We start from the raw sequence: 18,559 nt of genomic DNA, 5'->3' as shown, positions 1-18,559 counted from the left end.
GATACACCGAGTTGATGTATATACAAAACTTTTTTGGAGGTCCCCATTGCGGGACCAGTACGGTGAGGAGTATACATATATATATTGTATAATTACAAATAATCGAACGATAAAAGTATGCAGATAACTTTAGCTAATTTCGGTTTTGGGAAAATCTTAGCAGTTGCTTTGGAATGATCTGCCCCGATCTAGACTACATAGTAAAAGCTAAATAATAATTTATTTAAGAATACTACGTAAAATCACGTTTGGCATTGTGCGGTCTTCGAGTTTACACAGAAATAATCTCCAACTAACAAACTGAACAAATGTTGCAAAACTTTCTACTTAAAATGCTAGTTATTGTCTGGTACGATTGCAGCTGGCTGATAACAAAAAAAATGCAACTAATTTGCCATAAATATAAATTAATCACACAAAAGCACCGCCACTGAACTGGACCGATACCAGTTGGTAAATGGTAAACAACTAATGGTTAACATATTCGTAGTCTGAGAGTAACTACATAAAGCCTTCGTCATAAATTCGCACACATTTGTAGGCAGAACTAGCCAGGTTCTGTTTTTGTTTTGCTCATTTCGATTACACTCAGTGGGTTTTGTCGTTCAGGATTTGAGCTAAGCTGGCCCAGGTGCCAAAAACGAAGCCACCGAGTCCAAAGATCAGGATTAGAACGTCCTTCCATAGCATCCAATTGTAGCGTCCATAGCCAACGTTGTAGAATGTAATAACTTCAATTATGGGGGGAGCAATTAGGGCCAAAGCTGAGCTGCTGACGGCTCCTACCAGCGAGATAATGGAGCCTAGATTGGGAATGCAGGTGGCTAGCAAAACTGTGAAATAAAATACGATAATGATTGGGATAATTTGAACATATACTATCTATACGTACAGGTAAAAGTGACCAGAACGACTCGCAACACAGTGGCCGAAAGATCCTTGGCCCTCGTTGTATCGAAATGACTCCGCACAAAGGGCTCCACGATGTTTACAGGCACATAGAACTGAAGCGTATACGAGAGGAAGATGGCCACCGCCATTGAAATCCGCACCAACTGGGACAGTCTAAATAGGTGAAAAAGAGGTCAATAAAGTTAATATTATAAGTAAAGCACTTTAATGACTTAGGGTGCGGTCTACGAATCTTTTGCTCAATAAATAGATACAGATAGTGAAATTACTAAATTCTCAGCCAATAAAGATTATCTGAACTGTCAATATTTTGAAAAGGTCTTCTCAAAGAAGCAAGAACAGATTATGTCAACCTGAGGAATATTAAATCCCTCATTCATACAACGAAAACCGATTAGCAATGTAAAGTTTAATGACTTACGTGTCGCCCTGTGGTAGATTTAGGGTAATGCTGCCCTCCACGTGTTCGCCGTACTTCAGGTAGCCGAAAAACCCGACTGCTGTGTACAAGCAGGCCACGATCACCATGCCCGTGTTGAGGACACCTGTGGTGCCGCCAAAGTCCTCGGGGGTGCGCATGTTGTTCTCCAAAGGCAGGACAACACCAATTCCTTCAAACGCGTAGATGGCAGTTCCGAAGTACAAAGGCAACGTGGCCCAGGTGGCCACCGGCTTGACCGTGTGGACATCCGGCAGATCCACCAGCATGTACGAGAAGGTAATGGCCAGTCCGGCCACTGTGAGGAGGGCGGCAACCAGCGAAACTGGCGTCAAATATTTCAGATTCCGCACCAGATTCAACAGGATCATGGGTCCAAGCATTATAAGCAGATAAATCTGCACAGGCATCTTGTAGTAGTGGTCCATAACATCCTTAATATTCAACGCCACAAAGAGGAAGTAGACGCAGCAGAACCCGATTTGCGTGATAAACAAGAACGTGGTAACGATCCGTCGAGCCAACATGGAGTATCGTCTTAGTCCCAGAGGTCCTGACTCAAAACTGCAGTATGCCACCTCCGAAAAGTCTAAGGATGGCTGCTGGAATCTCCGGCACAGCTCGTGGGAGCAGTTGACCAGCATGTGCATGCAGTGGGTGCAGATAGCTCCCATGATCATGGTGCCAAAGAGTCCAACATAAAGTCCGGCGTTCTTAAAGGCATCCGGCATTGCCAGAATGCCCGTGCCAATGTTGCCCTTCAGCAGATGAACCAGGGTGTCGAAGTTGGACGTCGGATGCTCCAGGTCGCGATGGTGGGTGGGGTTGTAAGTGGCCTTATCCGTCGACCCAATTTCATCATCTCCCGATCCGGAGGCTGCTGCGTGCACTCACAGAGAAAAAGCGAAGGAATTATAAGTTTCTTGTCGTTACTCAGTTTTTTTTAATAACATTTTAGTTTACTTAAGTAAACTAAAGATTTTTGACCTCTTCGCAAACTCACCTGCTAAGCTGTCCTCGCTGTGCACGTTGACAAGGGTGTTGTCCGGCGGAGAGCTGCGCACGGGCCGTGCCGCCGATCCTCGACTGCCCTCGTAGTCAGAGGCATCGCTGTTGAAGAGCAACGGCTGGCGTTCCGTCATCTTTTTCTTGCGCGGCGCTTCCTCGGGACTCTGGAAACAGTGGTAGGTAAGTAACTAGGAGCGTCGGACTATATGATGCGCCCTCCCCGGCTACACGAAACACACTGAAAGTGCAACTTGAGACGCCCGCTTTTCGCCTCGGAAATTTTCCGCTGACTCAGTTTTCCACGCTTATAACAATAGGAGGTGCAGATAGTGCGTCGCATAGTGGACAGCGAACGCGTGCCGGGCGGTGTGGAAAATTTCGACCATGCTGATAGTCGAAGCTAGCCTTGGACTTGACTCAAAGTGCGATTAATATGATCATTTCATTACTTTGCATATGGGTCTGATTACGCCTGCTTCGGAAGTCGATATCAAATTGGCCAGTCCACTAGAGTATAGCTTTAAAGTCGAAAACACCAACAAGTCGCGAAAAACAATCCATACGAGGAGATAAGACCCGCATATCTCCTGCGAAGCCAGTGAGCATACCATAAATCACAATTATATAATGTGTATCCAGACGGTGAATCAAATATCCACCCATTATATTCAGATTATTGACTTGAGTCAGCAGACGGAATTACTCAAGTTGCAAGAATGTTGTAGAATGATTTAGGAATTAATCAACTTTCTTGAATGAACATTTGAAACGAGAAAGTTTTCGCAAATAAGTGTGAAATGAAAGTGTTAAGTTAAAAAATACAAAACATAATCAAATATTAACATAATACGTTTGGATGATTCTGGCAATGATATATGAAAATTTAATTGACATGCATTCAATATTATGATTATAGTGCCATTTGATAAGTAATTATACTTTCCTTATTTTAAGACTAGCTTTGAAAATAGACTTCATAATCCAAATGTGCTTGTGCATATACATACATACATTACTTTTTAGAGGACTAAATACTACATGGTCATAGTATGTGTGCTATCTTCTTAGCGAGGAATTAACAGTGCTTATATCGTAAAGTCTACCTAAATCCAGACAAGCAGCCGACTTATGTCAAGAAATCTTTATTCGAGAGCAATAAAGAAACCAAACAAAGCATTACGAACTTATTTTCGTTTTATCTTGCATCACAGACTTGCACAACAAAGTGCGACATTACAGAGATACATAACTATATCTTTTTCACTTACACTGACTATCGGAAATTAGATGTATCTCAACTTGTATCTCGCTTGACTTTACGTAGCTGTAGGAACGCGTCTTTTGGGCAGTTGGTAAAATTATAATGTAGGAACTAAAACTGAAACAAAAACATAATTAACAGATGTACGATACAAAATCAAAATAAACCCATTCAGCATGCGCAATTCGATGACCAGATGTGTGTGGCTGCCCTACCTGTTGAAGGTTGGTCAGTGGTGTCAGGTCGTCCATTGATTTTTTCCCGCTTGACACTGGCAATGAAATGGGTGCTCCTGCGAAGGTCACAACGCTGGTTTATCAATGTGCAGAGCCAATCAAATTAAAAAGTTCATTAATTACAGAATTTAGGGTGCGTGGTGGGAGGAGGCTGTGGCAATTATCTTCTCCCAGTCTGCGAATCGAACAGAGAAAACATCAGTAATGAATCATGTTGTGTTTATATAAAAGTTTGATAACACGGTGCATCGCTGTTGCTCAATTGATAGCGACTATTTATTTTAACGTTGCAACGCACATGATATCCTTTTGTGGTGTTTTAAATACGTACGTTACTACTTTCTTCGAACTCGATTTGCAATAACAATTGCCTCTCACCCCAAAACAAGCACTGAAGATGCAAAGCAAAACACAACAATCGAGGTTGATTTTCCGTATCTATCGATTAATTCACTGATTGGGCGGTACAGTGAAAATCGGTTAAAATTACAATGGTTTAGAAAATGTAATATTCTTTTAAATTTGTATTACTTTATTTAAATTAGTTCGTCGCTTTGAATTTTTTTAAGATGACAGTAGTAATATATAGAATCTTTAACTAATAGAAATCTTAAATATGTATCAATTCATTACCAAAACAGACACATAATAATAATTATTAAATATTTTACCCAATTCTTTATTAAAATTTCCCGATATAAAGTGCCCACTGTACTTCAGCCGTCGCCGATAACGCTTTCAGTATTATTTTTAAATTAGACAAACGGTCCTACTTTTGAGTTCTCTCCCAATTCGTGACGTGTCTGCGGCTAATTTGTAAAAAATCGCCTTTATCCTTAAATTTCCGGACCAATATCACATTAATTAGAAACATGGTTGAGCTGTCGAGCGTCATTTCCAAGTTCTACAACGATTACGTTCAGAACACGCCCAAGAAACTGAAGCTGATTGACATCTACCTGGGCTACATTCTGCTCACCGGCATCATCCAGTTTGTTTACTGCTGCCTGGTGGGAACCTTCCCGTTCAACTCCTTTCTATCCGGGTTCATCAGCACCGTCAGCTGTTTCGTCCTGGCAGTGTGCCTCCGCCTGCAGGCCAATCCCCAGAACAAGAGCGTGTTTGCCGGAATTTCGCCGGAACGCGGATTCGCCGACTTCATCTTCGCTCATGTGATCCTGCACCTGGTGGTCATGAACTTCATCGGTTAACAAAGTTGTGTACTGTGCGACTCGGATATATTTATAAATAAAATGTAACTCTAATTGTATGTTCTCCTATAAGCGCCGAAAAAATCAAAGGGTTCTGGTACCCAATCCAAGCGGAGTGTAGGTTCCTTAACCTCCATGCCAATGGGATCTACTTTTTCCGCATATTCAGCTAGCTGGGGCTCGCCTTTAGTCTTGTTTGTCTCCGAGTCTTTCGTTGTCTTGTTCTTTGAAGCATCATTCTTGTTCTTGTGCGGCACCAGCAGAGAATCGTTGACGTTGAGTGGCACCAGATCCCTGAATACTGCTTGATTGGGCGCGAAGTTCATCTTTTGGGTGACCTTTGGGGTGGTTTCAGCACAGGTTTTTAAAAGACAGTCTACATAATTGAAAGTATTAATTAACCTTTGGTGCGATGGACGACCTAGTTTCTGTATGAAGTTTCGTATCCAGCTTAATGTTTGATATGATCTGGACCTCGTTCTGCTTGCGCACGGTGGTATTGTATTGGGGCACGGCTAACTTGTTCGCCGAGAAGTTTCTTCCGGTGGTCATTGCGCCTCCTTTGGCCATCGGACAGCTCGGCGAGCGGATCTCCGCATCAAGCCCGTTGCAGGATTCGACGAGCACATTCGGCGGTGCAGTCGGCAGGTGGGACAAAGGAACGCGTCGCGTTGTGGAATTCCTTTGGTTCGCATGGACTCGGTTTCTACGCTTGTGTGGCATTTTAAACAAACCCGCAAGAATTACGGTAGTACATTTCAATTCCCCTCTGATATAAAACAGCACGCCACACTGATTCGACTATTTTACAGCACTGGTAAAGTAACAACTGTTTCACAGTGGAACACTGGTAAGATATTGTACTAATTCTATAGACAATTTTATTTTGAATTTAGTTATTAAATGTAAGACTTGAACGCATAAAATAAAGAAGGTTTGTATTTATCATAATTTCGTATTGGAAGTTATGGTTTTATAATCGCGTTACTTTCCAAAATTTTTTTTCCAATACCCACTGTATTCTCACGCCGGTTCGGACATTGTACAACACTATCCCATTAGCAGCTGTTTTCTTTTTGGTTCGCTGCGAACCAAATATTTTGATAAATTAGAAAAAAAATGGCATTATCCCGCGCCAAGCCCGACGAACTGCCCAAGGACGCGGTTGTTATAACAGAGGATCAGGCTCTTAAATACCAATGGAAGATTATAACTGCCTGGGACAAAATCGGTGATGTGTAAGTGCATGAAGCATTCCAAATATGCCGCTTACCTAACAACTGATCTAAATACATTGTCTTGTAGGTGGTCGTTGCGCTACACTCCCGGAATTCTCAGTGCCTTGGCTGCGGGGACGGGCGCTTACATAAATAATCATTATCGCACGAAGCTGCGTCTCGGAGGACATGGACGGTTGTCCAGTTACCTGCCGATAGTCGCCGTTCCCGCCATATTCACCATGCTGGCGCACAAGTTCTTCATTCAGCGGCCCATCCTACTAAATCCGCTGGGCGAGTGCCCGGTGTGCATCCAGGTGCGCAGTGCTACCTTTCAGACAGGTCTGGGCATCATATACCCCACGATTCTGGCCCCATTCGCCGCATTTATGTTCGCGACCCGCTGCTACACGTACCGCATTCCCTCGATCACGGAAAGTCCAAGGGAGGTGTTTCAGTTGTGGCGGAAATTCACACGCCCCATTGTACCGGCCTTGGGAACCATAATCGGCCTGCAGGCCCTGCTAACCATGTTCCTCACAGGCCAGGAGGAAAAACAGAACTTTAAACTTATGCTGCGCATGAGGGAGATCGAGCATCAGCTGGAGCAGGAACACTTGCCACAGCGAATGGACTTTTAATTGTTACCTATTGTTATCTAGTTCAAATAGAGGAGCATTTCAGAGTTTTGTCTAAATGCATTTTGTAATATTTATAACTTTTGGATGGATTAGAAATATATAATTAAGCTGATACGACTTAAATTTCTAGATGAGTCTAGAATATCTAGACGATTCTAAAGTGCAATTAATGTTAATTAGGCATTTTAACTTTATATTGAAATATCAAAAATATATAAACTGTTATTTTGCCTCAATTTGCCATCCCTAAATTAATCGATATCCCACAAAGTTTGCCGCATTGACTATCGCAAAGGGGCCAATCTCACACGTTGCTGCAGTCGGCTGACGAAATTGTTTGCATTTGCATTTACTGTTCAAACCGTGAGTAATACATAACTTGTTTTGGTTAAGTGCCAGTTCGGGCTATTCTTGTATACAAGAGCAAACGGACGTTTTCTGATTCGATTTGCTCCCAAATTGTGTAATTTTGTCACGTAGTGTGCAGAGTGCACTTTCACTGCTCCGATTTTTGTCCGTTTTGAGGGGTTAGGGGCCCCAATTGTCGCGTGGCAACGTATTATGCCGAGTACACTCACGATTTGTCCTTTGCAGAACCAGCAAAATGAAGTTACTCACCGCAAAGGAGGTGCGCAACGCTTATCTGGACTTCTTCAAGGAGCAGAAGCACATCTATGTTCACTCGTCGAGCACGATTCCGCTGGACGACCCCACGCTGTTGTTCGCCAACGCCGGAATGAATCAGTTCAAGCCCATTTTTCTGGGCACCGCCGATCCAAACAGCGAGATGTCCAAGTGGGTGCGCGTGGCCAACACGCAGAAGTGCATTCGTGCCGGCGGCAAGCACAACGATCTGGACGATGTGGGCAAGGATGTCTATCACCACACCTTCTTCGAGATGCTGGGAAACTGGTCTTTCGGTGACTACTTTAAGAAGGAGATCTGCTCCTGGGCCTGGGAGTTCCTCACGCAGCGTCTCTCCCTGCCCAAGGATCGTCTGTATGTGACTTATTTTGGTGGTGACGAGGCCAGCGGCCTGGAGCCCGATCTGGAGTGCAAGCAATTGTGGCTGGACTTGGGCCTGAAGCCGGAGCACATCCTTCCCGGCAGCATGAAGGACAACTTTTGGGAGATGGGCGAGACTGGGCCCTGCGGACCATGCTCCGAACTGCACTTTGACCGGATCGGAGGACGCAGCGTCCCGGAGCTGGTCAACATGGATGATCCCGATGTGCTGGAGATCTGGAATCTCGTGTTCATCCAGTACAACCGAGAATCCGATGGCAGCTTGAAGCAACTGCCTAGGAAGCACATCGATTGCGGCATGGGCTTTGAGCGTCTCGTGTCTGTCATTCAGAATAAGCGATCCAACTACGATACCGATCTGTTTGTGCCACTCTTCGATGCCATCCAGGCAGGCACTGGTGCCCCATCTTACCAGGGTCGCGTGGGTGCTGACGATGTGGACGGCATTGACATGGCCTACCGTGTGCTTGCCGATCACGCCCGCACCATCACTATTGCTTTGGCTGATGGCGGCACTCCGGATAACACTGGCCGAGGTTATGTGCTGCGACGCATTCTTCGTCGCGCTGTGCGGTAAGAGAACTTAGTTTTATGCCACACACACTATATATTATGTATAATGGTATCATTACCTAATCTAGATTCAGATTCTGATAAGCTTGATCTTATTTTCCCACAGCTATGCCACTGAGAAGTTAAATGCCAAGCCCGGATTCTTCGCCACCCTGGTAAACACAGTGGTTGATCTGCTTGGTGATGCCTTCCCGGAGGTGAAAAAGGATCCGCAACATATCATTGATATTATCAACGAAGAAGAGTTGCAGTTCCTTAAGACATTAACGCGCGGGCGTAATTTGCTGAACCGCACAATCGAAAAGTTGGGTAACCAGTCTACCATTCCCGGAGATGTTGCTTGGCGGCTGTACGACACCTACGGCTTCCCAGTCGATCTTACCCAGCTTATGGCAGAGGAGAAATCCTTAAAAATCGATATGGATGGCTACGAGGCAGCCAAGCATAATTCATATGTGCTTTCGCAGGGCAAAGGTGCTAGCAAGATCGAGGAGATCAATCTGGATGTGCACGCCATTTCGCAGTTGCAGGAGCAAGGTGTGCCACCAACCAACGACACCTTCAAGTACAAGTACGAGGCTGTGTCTGACGAACGTGACTCCGCCTACAACTATGGTGTGTGCAATAGCAAGATTGTTGCTCTGCGTTTCGAAAACCAGTTTGTGAACGAGATCACCAGCGGACAGAAGGCGGGCATCGTTTTGGACAAGACAAATTTCTATGCAGAGAGCGGTGGTCAAATCTACGACCAAGGTGCTCTGGTTAAAGTCAATGACGAGGCAAACGAATTCCTTGTGGACCGTGTCTACAACCGCGGAGGCTACATTCTTCACATCGGCATTGTAGAGGGCACACTGAAGGTGGGTGATGAGTTGGAACTGCACATCGACGTGGAGCGTCGCTGGCTGACCATGAAAAACCACTCCGCCACCCATGCCCTTAACCATTGCTTGCTGCAAGTATTGGGTAAGGATACCGAGCAGAAAGGTTCTCTGGTAGTGCCAGAGAAGCTCCGCTTCGACTTCAACAGCAAGGCAGCAATGACCATCGAGCAGGTGGCCAAGACGGAGCAGCTGACTAAGGACATGGTCTACAAGAATGTTCCGATTTACGCAAAGGAGTCGAAATTGGCCCTGGCCAAGAAGATCCGAGGCCTGCGATCTGTCTTCGACGAAGTTTACCCAGATCCTGTTAGGGTAATCTCCTTCGGAGTGTCTGTAGATGAGCTGGAACAGAATCCCGATTCAGAAGCCGGCGAACAAACCTCCGTCGAGTTTTGCGGCGGCACCCATTTAAGGCGCTCGGGTCACATCATGGATTTCGTTATCAGCAGCGAAGAGGCCATTGCCAAGGGTATCCGACGCATTGTGGCTCTTACAGGACCCGAAGCTCTCAAGGCACTGAAGAAATCTGAAGCTTTCGAACAAGAAATCGTCCGGCTTAAGGCCACCATTGATACCGATAAGTCTGGTAAGGACTCCAAGTCGCATGTCAAGGAGATTGTTGAGCTGACTGAACAGATCTCGCATGCCACTATTCCTTACGTGAAAAAGGACGAGATGCGCAACCTGTTGAAGGGTTTGAAGAAAACTCTGGACGACAAGGAACGTGCCCTGCGTGCCGCCGTCTCGGTCACTGTTGTGGAGCGCGCCAAGGCTCTGTGCGAGGCCAATCCCAATGCCACCGTGTTGGTCGAGCAGCTGGAAGCCTTCAACAACACCAAGGCCCTGGATGCCGCTCTGAAGCAAGTACGCAGCCAGCTGCCCGACGCTGCCGCCATGTTTTTGTCAGTGGATGCGGACTCAAAGAAGATCTTCTGCCTAAGCTCGGTGCCGAAAAGTGCTGTGGAAAAGGGCCTGAAGGCCAACGAGTGGGTGCAGCATGTTTCCGCTACGCTGGGCGGCAAGGGAGGTGGCAAGCCGGAATCCGCCCAGGCATCGGGCACAAACTTCGAAAAGGTGGACGAAATTGTCCAGTTGGCCAGCAAATTCGCTCAGTCGAAACTGTCTTAAAAGCATAAAGAATTTCCAAGCGGCTAGACCTTCAATTACTCACAATTTTGATACACAACCATGCTTAATCTTAATCCGTTGATCTGTTTTAAACAGCATTTCAGATGAATTTTTACGGCTATTTATAAAATAAAAGCATTTATACACTTAAATTAAATACTAACTGTGTTTTTGGCTGAGACCGTAATTCGTTCAAAAATGGTATGGAATAATATGGATTGTTCACACATTAAAAAGGGGTCCTTTATTGTTTTCCACATACAAACTTTATAAGTAAAACTGAATTTATTTTGAGCATTTAATATATCTAAACCTTACTATTATCAGTAAAGTAACTATTTTAAATTAAAAATAGTCTGTACCTATGTTTTATACATAACACAACATAATTTCAAACACGAATAAAGCCTAAGAACGGTTTTTCTGTATTATCCAATCGACAGCTTCGGCAAAGTTTTCTAGCAACGCTGTTGGTGGCGGCGATGGCTTAACATCTGGCAAATATTTGCCGGTCTTGACCAGAATACCCTGCATGCCCACACTCATGGCGCCCACAATGTCGTCATTGGCGTCCTGGGAACCGGAAATTGGCTAAGTTTTTAAAATGTATTCCTTACATTACTTACATCTCCAATCATAACGCAGGAGGCTGGATCAAGGTCAGCCATGGCTCCTTCGAAGAAATAAGGATTGGGCTTGCCAATCACTTTGGCGGTTCGTCCGGTAGCAAACTCCAGACCCTTGACAAAGCACCCTGGACCCAAGGCTAGACCATCGGCTTGTTTGTAGTACTTACCCTGATGCACAGCGACCAGTTTGTGATTCTTATTCTCTAACAGAACGCTATCGAAAACATAATCGTTAATTAAGTTAAGATTATTCTGGTTTGGTTGCTCACTTAAAAGCCTCGTTCAGCTGGTCATAGTTAAAGGCCTTGGGTGCCAGACCGATTACAACTGAATCCTTATAGCGCCTAGTGTCCTCCGGGGGAAAGTCCTGTCGTGCATCCTCAGACAGAATATAGTACGGATTCAGTTTCTCATTTTCCACGTATGATACCGCGGCGCTTAAGGAGCTGTAGATCTCAGAGGGGTCCACTTGGAAGCCAATTCTGCAGAGCCGTTCGTGAAGAGTGGCCTTTGAATCCTTTGTGGTATTTGTAACGAATTTGACCAGTACACCAGAATCACGCAATCTTCACGACAATTATGAATGTAATTACGAATATTTGGGTTTTGACTATTGCCATCGCACCTTTTCAACGCCTCAACAGCATTTGGAGTAGGTTCATCTTCCACATGCAAGGTGCCACTGAGATCAATGAGTGCTCCTTTAATAGACATCTTTCTTAACTGTTGAAAGCTTCTCGTTCCTCTTGAGAACAAAAACATAATTTCCAGCTGGTTCGATACCTTTCGATAGTTCTCTCGATATGTTTTTTTTCTCAGCAGGTGATTTACCACAGGCGTAGAAAGGGGGTTTGTATACTTCTTAAAAATTGAAAAGATTTGTTTCCCTCCCTAAAAATACATCTAAATATATTTTATTATTATTAATATTATAAAACATTTCTATTTAATTTCACTTTATCTTGCGGCGCCTTTTTCACAGATGTTTTTCTGACCATGCCCATGCTCACAAGACTTCAGCAATGTTATTCTCTACCGGCAAATCTTTTCTAGCGCGGTTTTCATTGGATATATCCAGAAATGTAAAACCAATTGGTCTCATAGCCAACTACTGTCAGGTGGCATCTGCGCTACGTCCAAAGAAGGCAAAGTCCACCCGAAAAGAGGTATGATCTTCAGCTTGCACAGAAATTTACATAACTAATGCCACATTTTTCTGTTCCCTTTTCCAGGCGCAGTACTTTTCCGATGCCAAGAGGATCCGTGCCATCGGCGGAAAGGGTGGAGACGGGTGCGTGTCCTTCCTGCAGCTATGGTGCAATGAGAGGGCCGGTCCAGATGGCGGAGACGGTGGCCACGGCGGCCATGTGGTGTTCCAGGCTTCCAACGATGTGCGCAACTTTAACCACGTGGGGAGTATTCTGAAAGCGGACGAAGGAGAGCAGGGTAGCTCCAAGGATTGCCATGGCAAGAACGCCAAACACTCTGTGATTAAGGTTCCAATTGGGACGGTGATCAGGAATGCCCAAGGCATAATTGTCGGGGACCTGGGACAAGCGGATCTTATGTTTGTGGCCGCTCGAGGCGGAGCCGGTGGCAAGGGAAACCGCTTCTTTACCACGGACAAGGAAACAAGTCCCAAAGTTAGCGAGTACGGACCTAGGGGTGAAGACCTATCTTACACACTGGAACTGCGCAGCATGGCGGATGTGGGTTTGATTGGTTATCCCAACGCCGGCAAAAGCACTCTGCTGAATGCCTTGACAAGGGCCAAGCCAAAGGTGGCTCCCTACGCCTTCACCACGCTGCGTCCTCACTTAGGAACCGTCCAGTACGATGACCATGTCCAGCTCACCATTGCCGATCTTCCCGGACTCGTGCCCGATGCGCATCGCAATAAGGGTTTGGGCATTCAGTTCCTAAAGCACGCCGAGCGCTGCACCTTGCTGCTGTTCGTATTGGATGCCAGTGCACCAGAGCCGTGGACTCACTATGAGCAGCTAATGCACGAGCTGCGCCAGTTTGGTGGACGGCTGGCGAGTCGCCCGCAATTGGTGGTGGCCAATAAGCTGGACGTGGAAGAGGGCCAAAGAAACTTTGAGGAACTACAACGTCGGCTGCAAAATCCCGTGCTCGGCATTAGTGCCAAAATGGGTCACAATCTTGGACAACTCCTAAACAGCATACGAAGAGGATACGACCGCCATAAGGCCCAACCCAAGGAATCCAATTAGGGGCATCTGTTTAAGTTCTGTTGGTTTATTAATTATAAATTAAACTTTAATCTTATTAGCTACGCAAGCGGGAATCATTGCCTACAAGCCCTCCTCGGATGTGGGCAGCCAAAAAGCCATGTTGGTGCAGGCGGAGGCCAACATCATGTACTTCGGATTAAACTGAACGCACTGCACCGGTCCCGGATGGTCCCCATTTAGGACCGACACCTTGTTCCCCGTGTCTGCGTTCCAGATGTGCACACGTCCATCGGTGCTGCCTGAGAAGATAAACTGCGAGTCTGGACTGAAGCTCGCCTCGATGGCAATGCCCTTGTTGTTTGGATAGCCGGTGAACGTTTGCAGCGGAGTACCGTGGAAGGCATCTACCAGCCGGATGACCGATCCATTCGTGCTGATCAGAATGGTTTTGCCGTCACGGGAGAACTTAAGGCCAGTCCAGTCGCATTCCTTCTCCTGATTAAGTTTAAATGTTACGAAGGGACCTTTGTCAAACGACCGCAGGTCGTACAATTTAATGCTTTCCGAATTAACGCCGGCAGCGAAGATCAAGCCCTCGGGGTCGTAGGCGGCAATGGGGCGTCCAGAGAGATGCATCAGTCCCTGACAGTTGGGCGAACGTAGGTCCCACAGCCGCAGCGTCTTGTCCAGCGAGCCAGAGAGAAAAGTATCCTCCACCGGAGAAATGCACAGCGAGATTACCTTTTTGGTGTGGCCGGGGAAGTAGCGCAGATATTTGTTGTCGTGCAGGCTGAGATAGCGAATGGTGTCGTCCACCTTGGTGGAGCTGTGGATGGCAGTGTTGTTGGCGTGCGTAAAGTGGATTAAATCCACTCCATACTTCTTCGAGTTCACCGTGCGCGACTGCGTTCCCTTTTCGCAGTCGTAGATCACGATCTGGTCATCCTCGCTGCACGATATTAGATGCTCCCCGTTGGGCGCAAAATCAATGGCGTTGATCTTGTCCGTGTTCTCCCTGAAGATCTTGGCCACTTTGAAGCTGCGCACCACCGAATCTATTAGTTTTATCTTCATTTTGATCCGTCGAATTTCGTTTTGTTGTCAATATTTTTAGTTGTCGCAAGGCTGTGTTATCGGTAGCATACGCTTACGGCTCGATAAGTGAGTGACCTATCGATATCGAACCACCGAGTTGCGACTGGTTCCGGACAGAATTTCAAAAGCGGAACCAGCAACCAGATTTAAATAATTTGAAAATGTCTGTTAAATAAACACTAATATAGGAACTCCATGGACATTTGAAAAAAATCGAGCAAAAATTGCAATAATAATTTATATATACCATAAGAGAATAAAAGGCATGCATTCAACAACAAAATTTAAGTATATTTTTCTCGTAAAGCAAGATGTGGTGTAAGGCGTCATAGAAACAACATTAATTTAGATACATTTCATAATGTACACAGTGCAATTGTAGATGGTCTATTCAATTCGTTTTCTCCGATGGGCAGTCACAGGTGATACTGCGAGTATTTCCCAGCAGATCCTTGGGGTCAACGTAGACAGTGCCCTCCTTGCCTCGAGCAAAAGGTGTATGTCCGTTGGTTTGTAAGTAAAAGTCGCCATGAATTCTGAAAATCACAATTTGCCATAATGAAACTAAATTCTGCGCTATGCAAATAAATTGGAACTTACGTCGTGGGACAATGATGACCCATCACCACGGGCGGGCAGTTCTCCACTATTTTGTTCTGCTTGAAGTCCGACCATTTCTTGGCGGGCACAGCATCAAAGCCGATGGGATACCGATCCGACACACTCTCGGCCCAGAACCACCAGCTCCGCCTATGACTGGACAAATCGTTGTCGCTGAGCATCTTGTAGTTCCGCTTGGGACAGCCAGGCTGCAGACTGTATCCTCCATTGGGCCAGAAGTCCGCCGTGCCCGTGCTGGTTGGAGCTCCGTACAGCCAGGCGTCCGTGTGTATCACGTCGACGAATTCCGCATCACTGGCAGACAGGTGCGTGCCCGGATAGAACAGCGGAAATGCGGGATCCAAAGCGGAAATTCTAAAAAACAAGATTTAAGATTAGTGTGTCAAGGAAAGTATTAAATCTATTGTTTACCATATTGAAGAATACTAAAACATTGAAAACAAAAATCTCTATTATGAATATGTAGGTTTATGTTTCTTAAAATAAATCTTTTCTGCGATACAAAGGTATTGCACTTTGGACTTATAAATAAATCTATGTTCAAATAATATCATGACGTCGTCAAGTTGCCAGTGACAAAGATGGAAAATGAAAGAATACTACAAAATTTTAAATAACAATTTGTGCAGATAATTGACACCCCGCTCCTCTCACCTTTTCAGCTTTCGTACACCCTTCGTGCGTTTAGCAATCTCTCGCCCGAGGACTCCTGCCAGCTGGCCGCCCATCGAGTGGCCGACAATGTGAAACTTCTCAATGTCCAGGCCGTGGTCGAACATTTTGAGCAGGACCTTGGCCAACTCTGGGCCCAACTGCTTGAGGTTCGGGAAGGCATCGAACATGTAATTGCCATCGGCCAGTTCACCCCAGTCCAGGACGATAAGATTGGTATCCTTTCGCTCCAGATAGGCCTCGGCTATGACGTGAATGCTCTCCACATCCGGATCTTCCAAGTAGCCGTGTAAATAGAGCACGGTGTTCTTGCCCAAATCCAAGTGCTCGTCCTCCAAAAGACTCTGGAAATCGGTTAGGTCATAGATATCGCTATCTGCCACCGTGGGCCTGTGGGTAAAAGATAAAACTTTAAGTAAATTCTTGAATATATTTGGGTATTGTTTAATAGACAGTCTAATTTTAGTTCCATAAATTTATAATAGTAATAGTTCTTACCCGTAATACAGTATAAACTTAGCTGTCGTCAGATCCGCCTTTGAGTTCTTGAGCCCGCAGAGGAGTCCTAAGCAATAATTATCCAAATGGTATTAGCGGAATTTTCCATATTCGCACACTTACTTACTCGATTTGTTTTTAATGGCCTTGTGCATGTTTCTGATGGCTGTAGGCTATTAGTCCATAAAATGATTGATTACGTGGTCAGTGGGTTGTCCGGATATCCTCTGGTCCCATGCGGTGATTGACAAACACTGGGCCGAGCACTCGGTTAGCCGGATTAATGTGGCGTGGCCTAAACCCCATTGAAATTGATAACTCTAATTAAATTTCAATCTTTTTCGGATAAGATAGTCATGGTGAATTCGGCCCAAAAAAGCCTTCCGACATGGGTATCGTGAATCACACGAGTGGCACCAACGGCGGCAAAGTCCGTGTGGGAGTCCAAGCCTTTGCCAGTCCATGCATCATTCATGTGCTCCTACGGTGGAACATCCGATTCCGGGCACTTGAACATTCTAAATCTCCCATTATTCATCCACTTTTACTGGCTTTAATCGTTTAATCGAACGCTAATCCTATTATGCACTTGAGGAGTAATTCAATTGTGATTGGATGAAAAAGCCATAAAAGCTTTGTCGCCAGCCAGTCTACTAATTTCGAGAGGTAGCAACGTAGTTGCAAGTGCCCATTCACGATCATTTAGTATTGCAACATAATTGGTTTGCCGAACAAGAGTGGCCAGAATAATTACAAAGTTTTCCCGTTGAAAATTAGAAACTTAAAGACCGTCATAACTATCATTGATCCATTAATATATGATGGATCATTATATGATGGGCTCAGTATACCTATAGACTTTAACAATAGGCATATTTAAGCATTTCTTTAATACTTTTGCTACCTATTTAAACGCGTTTTATTGTACCTTAAATTAGCTTTTATGTAGTAATAATCTTTTTATGGGCGGGCCCTGTAACTTTGACCTTAGTAATAACATCATAAAAAAAGGGAAATTTTTGACAGTTCAACCAGCTACATGGCCCACTGTGTATTGCCACAGATTACCTTAACCCGGGGTCTAAGTGAACAAACTACAGTGCTTAAATATGTAGACTTGAAATTACAGCAATGCCATTCAAACACACTTGTAAGCTACAGTCCAACGTCCCTAAATTGAAACCGAACTTTAAGTTTAGCTTGGTATATATTTTTTAACATTGTTTTTGTGCCCAATTTCTTTAAAGTACAATCATATAAGCAAAACAAATCAAAAAATATGCACATTTTTCCAGTCGCAAAATATCTAACTGATGGAAGTTGTACTGTAGAAGTGTTTATATTTAGATATATGTCGGAATTGAAGACCCCTGACCCTCGTTGCCTACCCAACGAAATCGTAATTTAAGTACCGGCCTTTTTTTTGCCTCGATTTCGCCGTTGTACTGCGGACATAAATAAAGAGCACTTCAATTTATATTCCGGCTTATCGGGGGAAAATTAGCCGTCAGATAATGCTGTCGCATGAGGGGTATGGGGAGTATCAGTGGGTTCGAGGGGATCGGTTCGGCGCCAAGTGCTTGGCGGAAGGTAAAAACTAACGCTTAGCAAAACGCGCCACTTGGGGAAATCGGACGAAATAATGAAAGAATTACTAATTGTAATAACAGCTCAGCGTTTTTGACATATGCGATTAATTAACGCATACTCTATAGACTACAAACAATCGCTAACGGATACGAACACTTGTTGCGTCGACGGCGGCAGGTGGATCGTAGGTCAGTGGTCGGTAAACGGACGCGGAGATTGCGACACCCGTGGGTAAACTGATAATGTTCCGCATTTGGCTGTGTTTGGGCACACAAACACCACAGTTTATTGCATATGCACACATAATTGATTGGTTCCACCCATTGGCCCAATCAAATTTGCATCTGATTCCCCCCATTGACTCCGCATTCCACGCCGCTTGTGATTTGATGGCGCTCGAGCGGCAGACGAATAATTCAATGGCACTTACGAGTCCACTTCGAATCGGATTCGAGAGTTAGGAAAACATTTGCCAACGCGCAGTGGAACGGCGAAACAAACAAGCGTATCGCACCGTCGCAAAAGTCCAACTGATCTCTCGCTCGAAACTGCTCGCCATCCAATCCAAACAAAAAAGAAGCCGCAACTATCGCCAGGTGTCTGTTTGCCGCCTATCGATATCAGCCTAACTTGCTGTCAAAATCGTTCATAGCTGTAAAAGTGATTTTAAGACTCTCAAATTATTTGACAGTATTTATTTAAGGTGAAATTAGGTGTTTAGTT

At 45.0% G+C, this 18,559-nt stretch overlaps 9 protein-coding genes across 13 annotated transcripts; 4 read left to right on the top strand and 5 right to left on the bottom strand.

Annotated features, from left to right (window-relative positions):
* Window positions 1–58: 58 nt before the first annotated feature.
* LOC122611883 (proton-coupled amino acid transporter-like protein CG1139) lies at window positions 59–4,296 on the bottom strand. 5 transcript variants are annotated; one of them, XM_043785260.1, is made up of 7 exons: window positions 4,188–4,296; window positions 3,836–4,031; window positions 3,628–3,737; window positions 2,355–2,523; window positions 1,334–2,240; window positions 893–1,065; window positions 59–833 (listed from the first exon to the last, which is right to left on the bottom strand). In XM_043785260.1, the coding sequence occupies exons 4-7, from the start codon at window positions 2,491–2,493 to the stop codon at window positions 589–591; spliced, it is 1,464 nt and encodes a 487-aa protein (XP_043641195.1). In that variant the 5' UTR covers window positions 2,494–2,523; window positions 3,628–3,737; window positions 3,836–4,031; window positions 4,188–4,296; the 3' UTR covers window positions 59–588. The 5 variants fall into 5 exon arrangements, with proteins under 5 accessions (XP_043641195.1, XP_043641196.1, XP_043641197.1 ...); XM_043785261.1 differs by having other exon boundaries at window positions 3,628–3,731; XM_043785262.1 differs by lacking the exon at window positions 3,628–3,737 and having other exon boundaries at window positions 3,836–3,912; window positions 3,980–4,031; window positions 4,188–4,244.
* Window positions 4,297–4,601: 305 nt separating this feature from the next.
* On the top strand, window positions 4,602–5,121 carry LOC122625963 (dolichyl-diphosphooligosaccharide--protein glycosyltransferase subunit DAD1). Its single transcript, XM_043806039.1, has one exon. The coding sequence runs from the start codon at window positions 4,729–4,731 to the stop codon at window positions 5,065–5,067; it is 339 nt and encodes a 112-aa protein (XP_043661974.1). The 5' UTR covers window positions 4,602–4,728; the 3' UTR covers window positions 5,068–5,121.
* LOC122625962 lies at window positions 5,078–5,881 on the bottom strand. Its single transcript, XM_043806038.1, has 2 exons — window positions 5,470–5,881; window positions 5,078–5,405 (listed from the first exon to the last, which is right to left on the bottom strand). Exons 1-2 carry the CDS (start codon window positions 5,788–5,790, stop codon window positions 5,118–5,120), a joined length of 609 nt encoding a protein of 202 aa, XP_043661973.1. The 5' UTR covers window positions 5,791–5,881; the 3' UTR covers window positions 5,078–5,117.
* Window positions 5,882–6,118: 237 nt separating this feature from the next.
* On the top strand, window positions 6,119–6,995 carry LOC122623235. The gene is made up of 2 exons (XM_043802258.1): window positions 6,119–6,305; window positions 6,373–6,995. The coding sequence occupies exons 1-2, from the start codon at window positions 6,187–6,189 to the stop codon at window positions 6,923–6,925; spliced, it is 672 nt and encodes a 223-aa protein (XP_043658193.1). The 5' UTR covers window positions 6,119–6,186; the 3' UTR covers window positions 6,926–6,995.
* A 191-nt stretch (window positions 6,996–7,186) lies between these two features.
* On the top strand, window positions 7,187–10,693 carry LOC122623216 (alanine--tRNA ligase, cytoplasmic). Its single transcript, XM_043802235.1, has 3 exons — window positions 7,187–7,288; window positions 7,520–8,524; window positions 8,631–10,693. The coding sequence occupies exons 2-3, from the start codon at window positions 7,530–7,532 to the stop codon at window positions 10,534–10,536; spliced, it is 2,901 nt and encodes a 966-aa protein (XP_043658170.1). The 5' UTR covers window positions 7,187–7,288; window positions 7,520–7,529; the 3' UTR covers window positions 10,537–10,693.
* A 64-nt stretch (window positions 10,694–10,757) lies between these two features.
* Window positions 10,758–11,933, bottom strand: LOC122623226 (haloacid dehalogenase-like hydrolase domain-containing protein 2). Its single transcript, XM_043802246.1, has 4 exons — window positions 11,791–11,933; window positions 11,435–11,731; window positions 11,163–11,379; window positions 10,758–11,109 (listed from the first exon to the last, which is right to left on the bottom strand). The coding sequence occupies exons 1-4, from the start codon at window positions 11,925–11,927 to the stop codon at window positions 10,945–10,947; spliced, it is 816 nt and encodes a 271-aa protein (XP_043658181.1). The 5' UTR covers window positions 11,928–11,933; the 3' UTR covers window positions 10,758–10,944.
* A 213-nt stretch (window positions 11,934–12,146) lies between these two features.
* Window positions 12,147–13,428, top strand: LOC122619688 (mitochondrial ribosome-associated GTPase 2). Its single transcript, XM_043796760.1, has 2 exons — window positions 12,147–12,331; window positions 12,398–13,428. The coding sequence occupies exons 1-2, from the start codon at window positions 12,188–12,190 to the stop codon at window positions 13,397–13,399; spliced, it is 1,146 nt and encodes a 381-aa protein (XP_043652695.1). The 5' UTR covers window positions 12,147–12,187; the 3' UTR covers window positions 13,400–13,428.
* LOC122619689 (WD repeat-containing protein 82) lies at window positions 13,409–14,514 on the bottom strand. The gene has a single exon (XM_043796775.1). It carries the CDS (start codon window positions 14,432–14,434, stop codon window positions 13,481–13,483), a length of 954 nt encoding a protein of 317 aa, XP_043652710.1. The 5' UTR covers window positions 14,435–14,514; the 3' UTR covers window positions 13,409–13,480.
* Window positions 14,515–14,725: 211 nt separating this feature from the next.
* LOC122621772 (inactive pancreatic lipase-related protein 1) lies at window positions 14,726–18,416 on the bottom strand. The gene is made up of 6 exons (XM_043799749.1): window positions 18,267–18,416; window positions 16,374–16,541; window positions 16,247–16,313; window positions 15,731–16,138; window positions 15,056–15,430; window positions 14,726–14,991 (listed from the first exon to the last, which is right to left on the bottom strand). Exons 2-6 carry the CDS (start codon window positions 16,399–16,401, stop codon window positions 14,847–14,849), a joined length of 1,023 nt encoding a protein of 340 aa, XP_043655684.1. The 5' UTR covers window positions 16,402–16,541; window positions 18,267–18,416; the 3' UTR covers window positions 14,726–14,846.
* Between the last annotated feature and the right edge of the window lie 143 nt (window positions 18,417–18,559).

Source organism: Drosophila teissieri, chromosome 2L (assembly GCF_016746235.2).
Source record: "Drosophila teissieri strain GT53w chromosome 2L, Prin_Dtei_1.1, whole genome shotgun sequence".
Taxonomy (NCBI): domain Eukaryota; kingdom Metazoa; phylum Arthropoda; class Insecta; order Diptera; family Drosophilidae; genus Drosophila; species Drosophila teissieri.
The sequence above is the reverse complement of the archived record's forward strand: the minus strand, read 5'-3'. Positions and strand labels throughout refer to the sequence as shown.

Excerpts from the sequence above, each read along its gene's own strand:
- LOC122623235 (XM_043802258.1), top strand. The coding sequence starts at position 6,187 with ATGGCATTATCCCGCGCCAAGCCCGACGAACTGCCCAAGGACGCGGTT. Across the intron at positions 6,306-6,372 it reads TGGGACAAAATCGGTGATGT|GTGGTCGTTGCGCTACACTC; the intron begins GTAAGTGCATGA and ends ATTGTCTTGTAG.
- LOC122619688 (XM_043796760.1), top strand. The coding sequence starts at position 12,188 with ATGTTATTCTCTACCGGCAAATCTTTTCTAGCGCGGTTTTCATTGGAT. Across the intron at positions 12,332-12,397 it reads CAAAGTCCACCCGAAAAGAG|GCGCAGTACTTTTCCGATGC; the intron begins GTATGATCTTCA and ends TCCCTTTTCCAG.
- LOC122623216 (XM_043802235.1), top strand. The coding sequence starts at position 7,530 with ATGAAGTTACTCACCGCAAAGGAGGTGCGCAACGCTTATCTGGACTTC. Across the intron at positions 8,525-8,630 it reads ATTCTTCGTCGCGCTGTGCG|CTATGCCACTGAGAAGTTAA; the intron begins GTAAGAGAACTT and ends ATTTTCCCACAG.
- LOC122625962 (XM_043806038.1), bottom strand. The coding sequence starts at position 5,790 with ATGCCACACAAGCGTAGAAACCGAGTCCATGCGAACCAAAGGAATTCC. Across the intron at positions 5,406-5,469 it reads GGTCGTCCATCGCACCAAAG|GTCACCCAAAAGATGAACTT; the intron begins GTTAATTAATAC and ends ACCACCCCAAAG.
- LOC122623226 (XM_043802246.1), bottom strand. The coding sequence starts at position 11,927 with ATGTTTTTGTTCTCAAGAGGAACGAGAAGCTTTCAACAGTTAAGAAAG. Across the intron at positions 11,380-11,434 it reads CAGCTGAACGAGGCTTTTAA|CGTTCTGTTAGAGAATAAGA; the intron begins GTGAGCAACCAA and ends TGTTTTCGATAG. Across the intron at positions 11,110-11,162 it reads CCTGCGTTATGATTGGAGAT|GACGCCAATGACGACATTGT; the intron begins GTAAGTAATGTA and ends TCCGGTTCCCAG.
- LOC122625963 (XM_043806039.1), top strand. The coding sequence starts at position 4,729 with ATGGTTGAGCTGTCGAGCGTCATTTCCAAGTTCTACAACGATTACGTT.
- LOC122619689 (XM_043796775.1), bottom strand. The coding sequence starts at position 14,434 with ATGAAGATAAAACTAATAGATTCGGTGGTGCGCAGCTTCAAAGTGGCC.
- LOC122611883 (XM_043785262.1), bottom strand. The coding sequence starts at position 3,871 with ATGGACGACCTGACACCACTGACCAACCTTCAACAG. Across the intron at positions 1,066-1,333 it reads AATCTACCACAGGGCGACAC|ACTGTCCCAGTTGGTGCGGA; the intron begins GTAAGTCATTAA and ends TCACCTATTTAG. Across the intron at positions 834-892 it reads CGTTCTGGTCACTTTTACCT|TTTTGCTAGCCACCTGCATT; the intron begins GTACGTATAGAT and ends TTTATTTCACAG.
- LOC122621772 (XM_043799749.1), bottom strand. The coding sequence starts at position 16,401 with ATGCACAAGGCCATTAAAAACAAATCGA. Across the intron at positions 16,139-16,246 it reads AAGTTTATACTGTATTACGG|GCCCACGGTGGCAGATAGCG; the intron begins GTAAGAACTATT and ends TTTTACCCACAG. Across the intron at positions 14,992-15,055 it reads GGTCATCATTGTCCCACGAC|AATTCATGGCGACTTTTACT; the intron begins GTAAGTTCCAAT and ends TGTGATTTTCAG.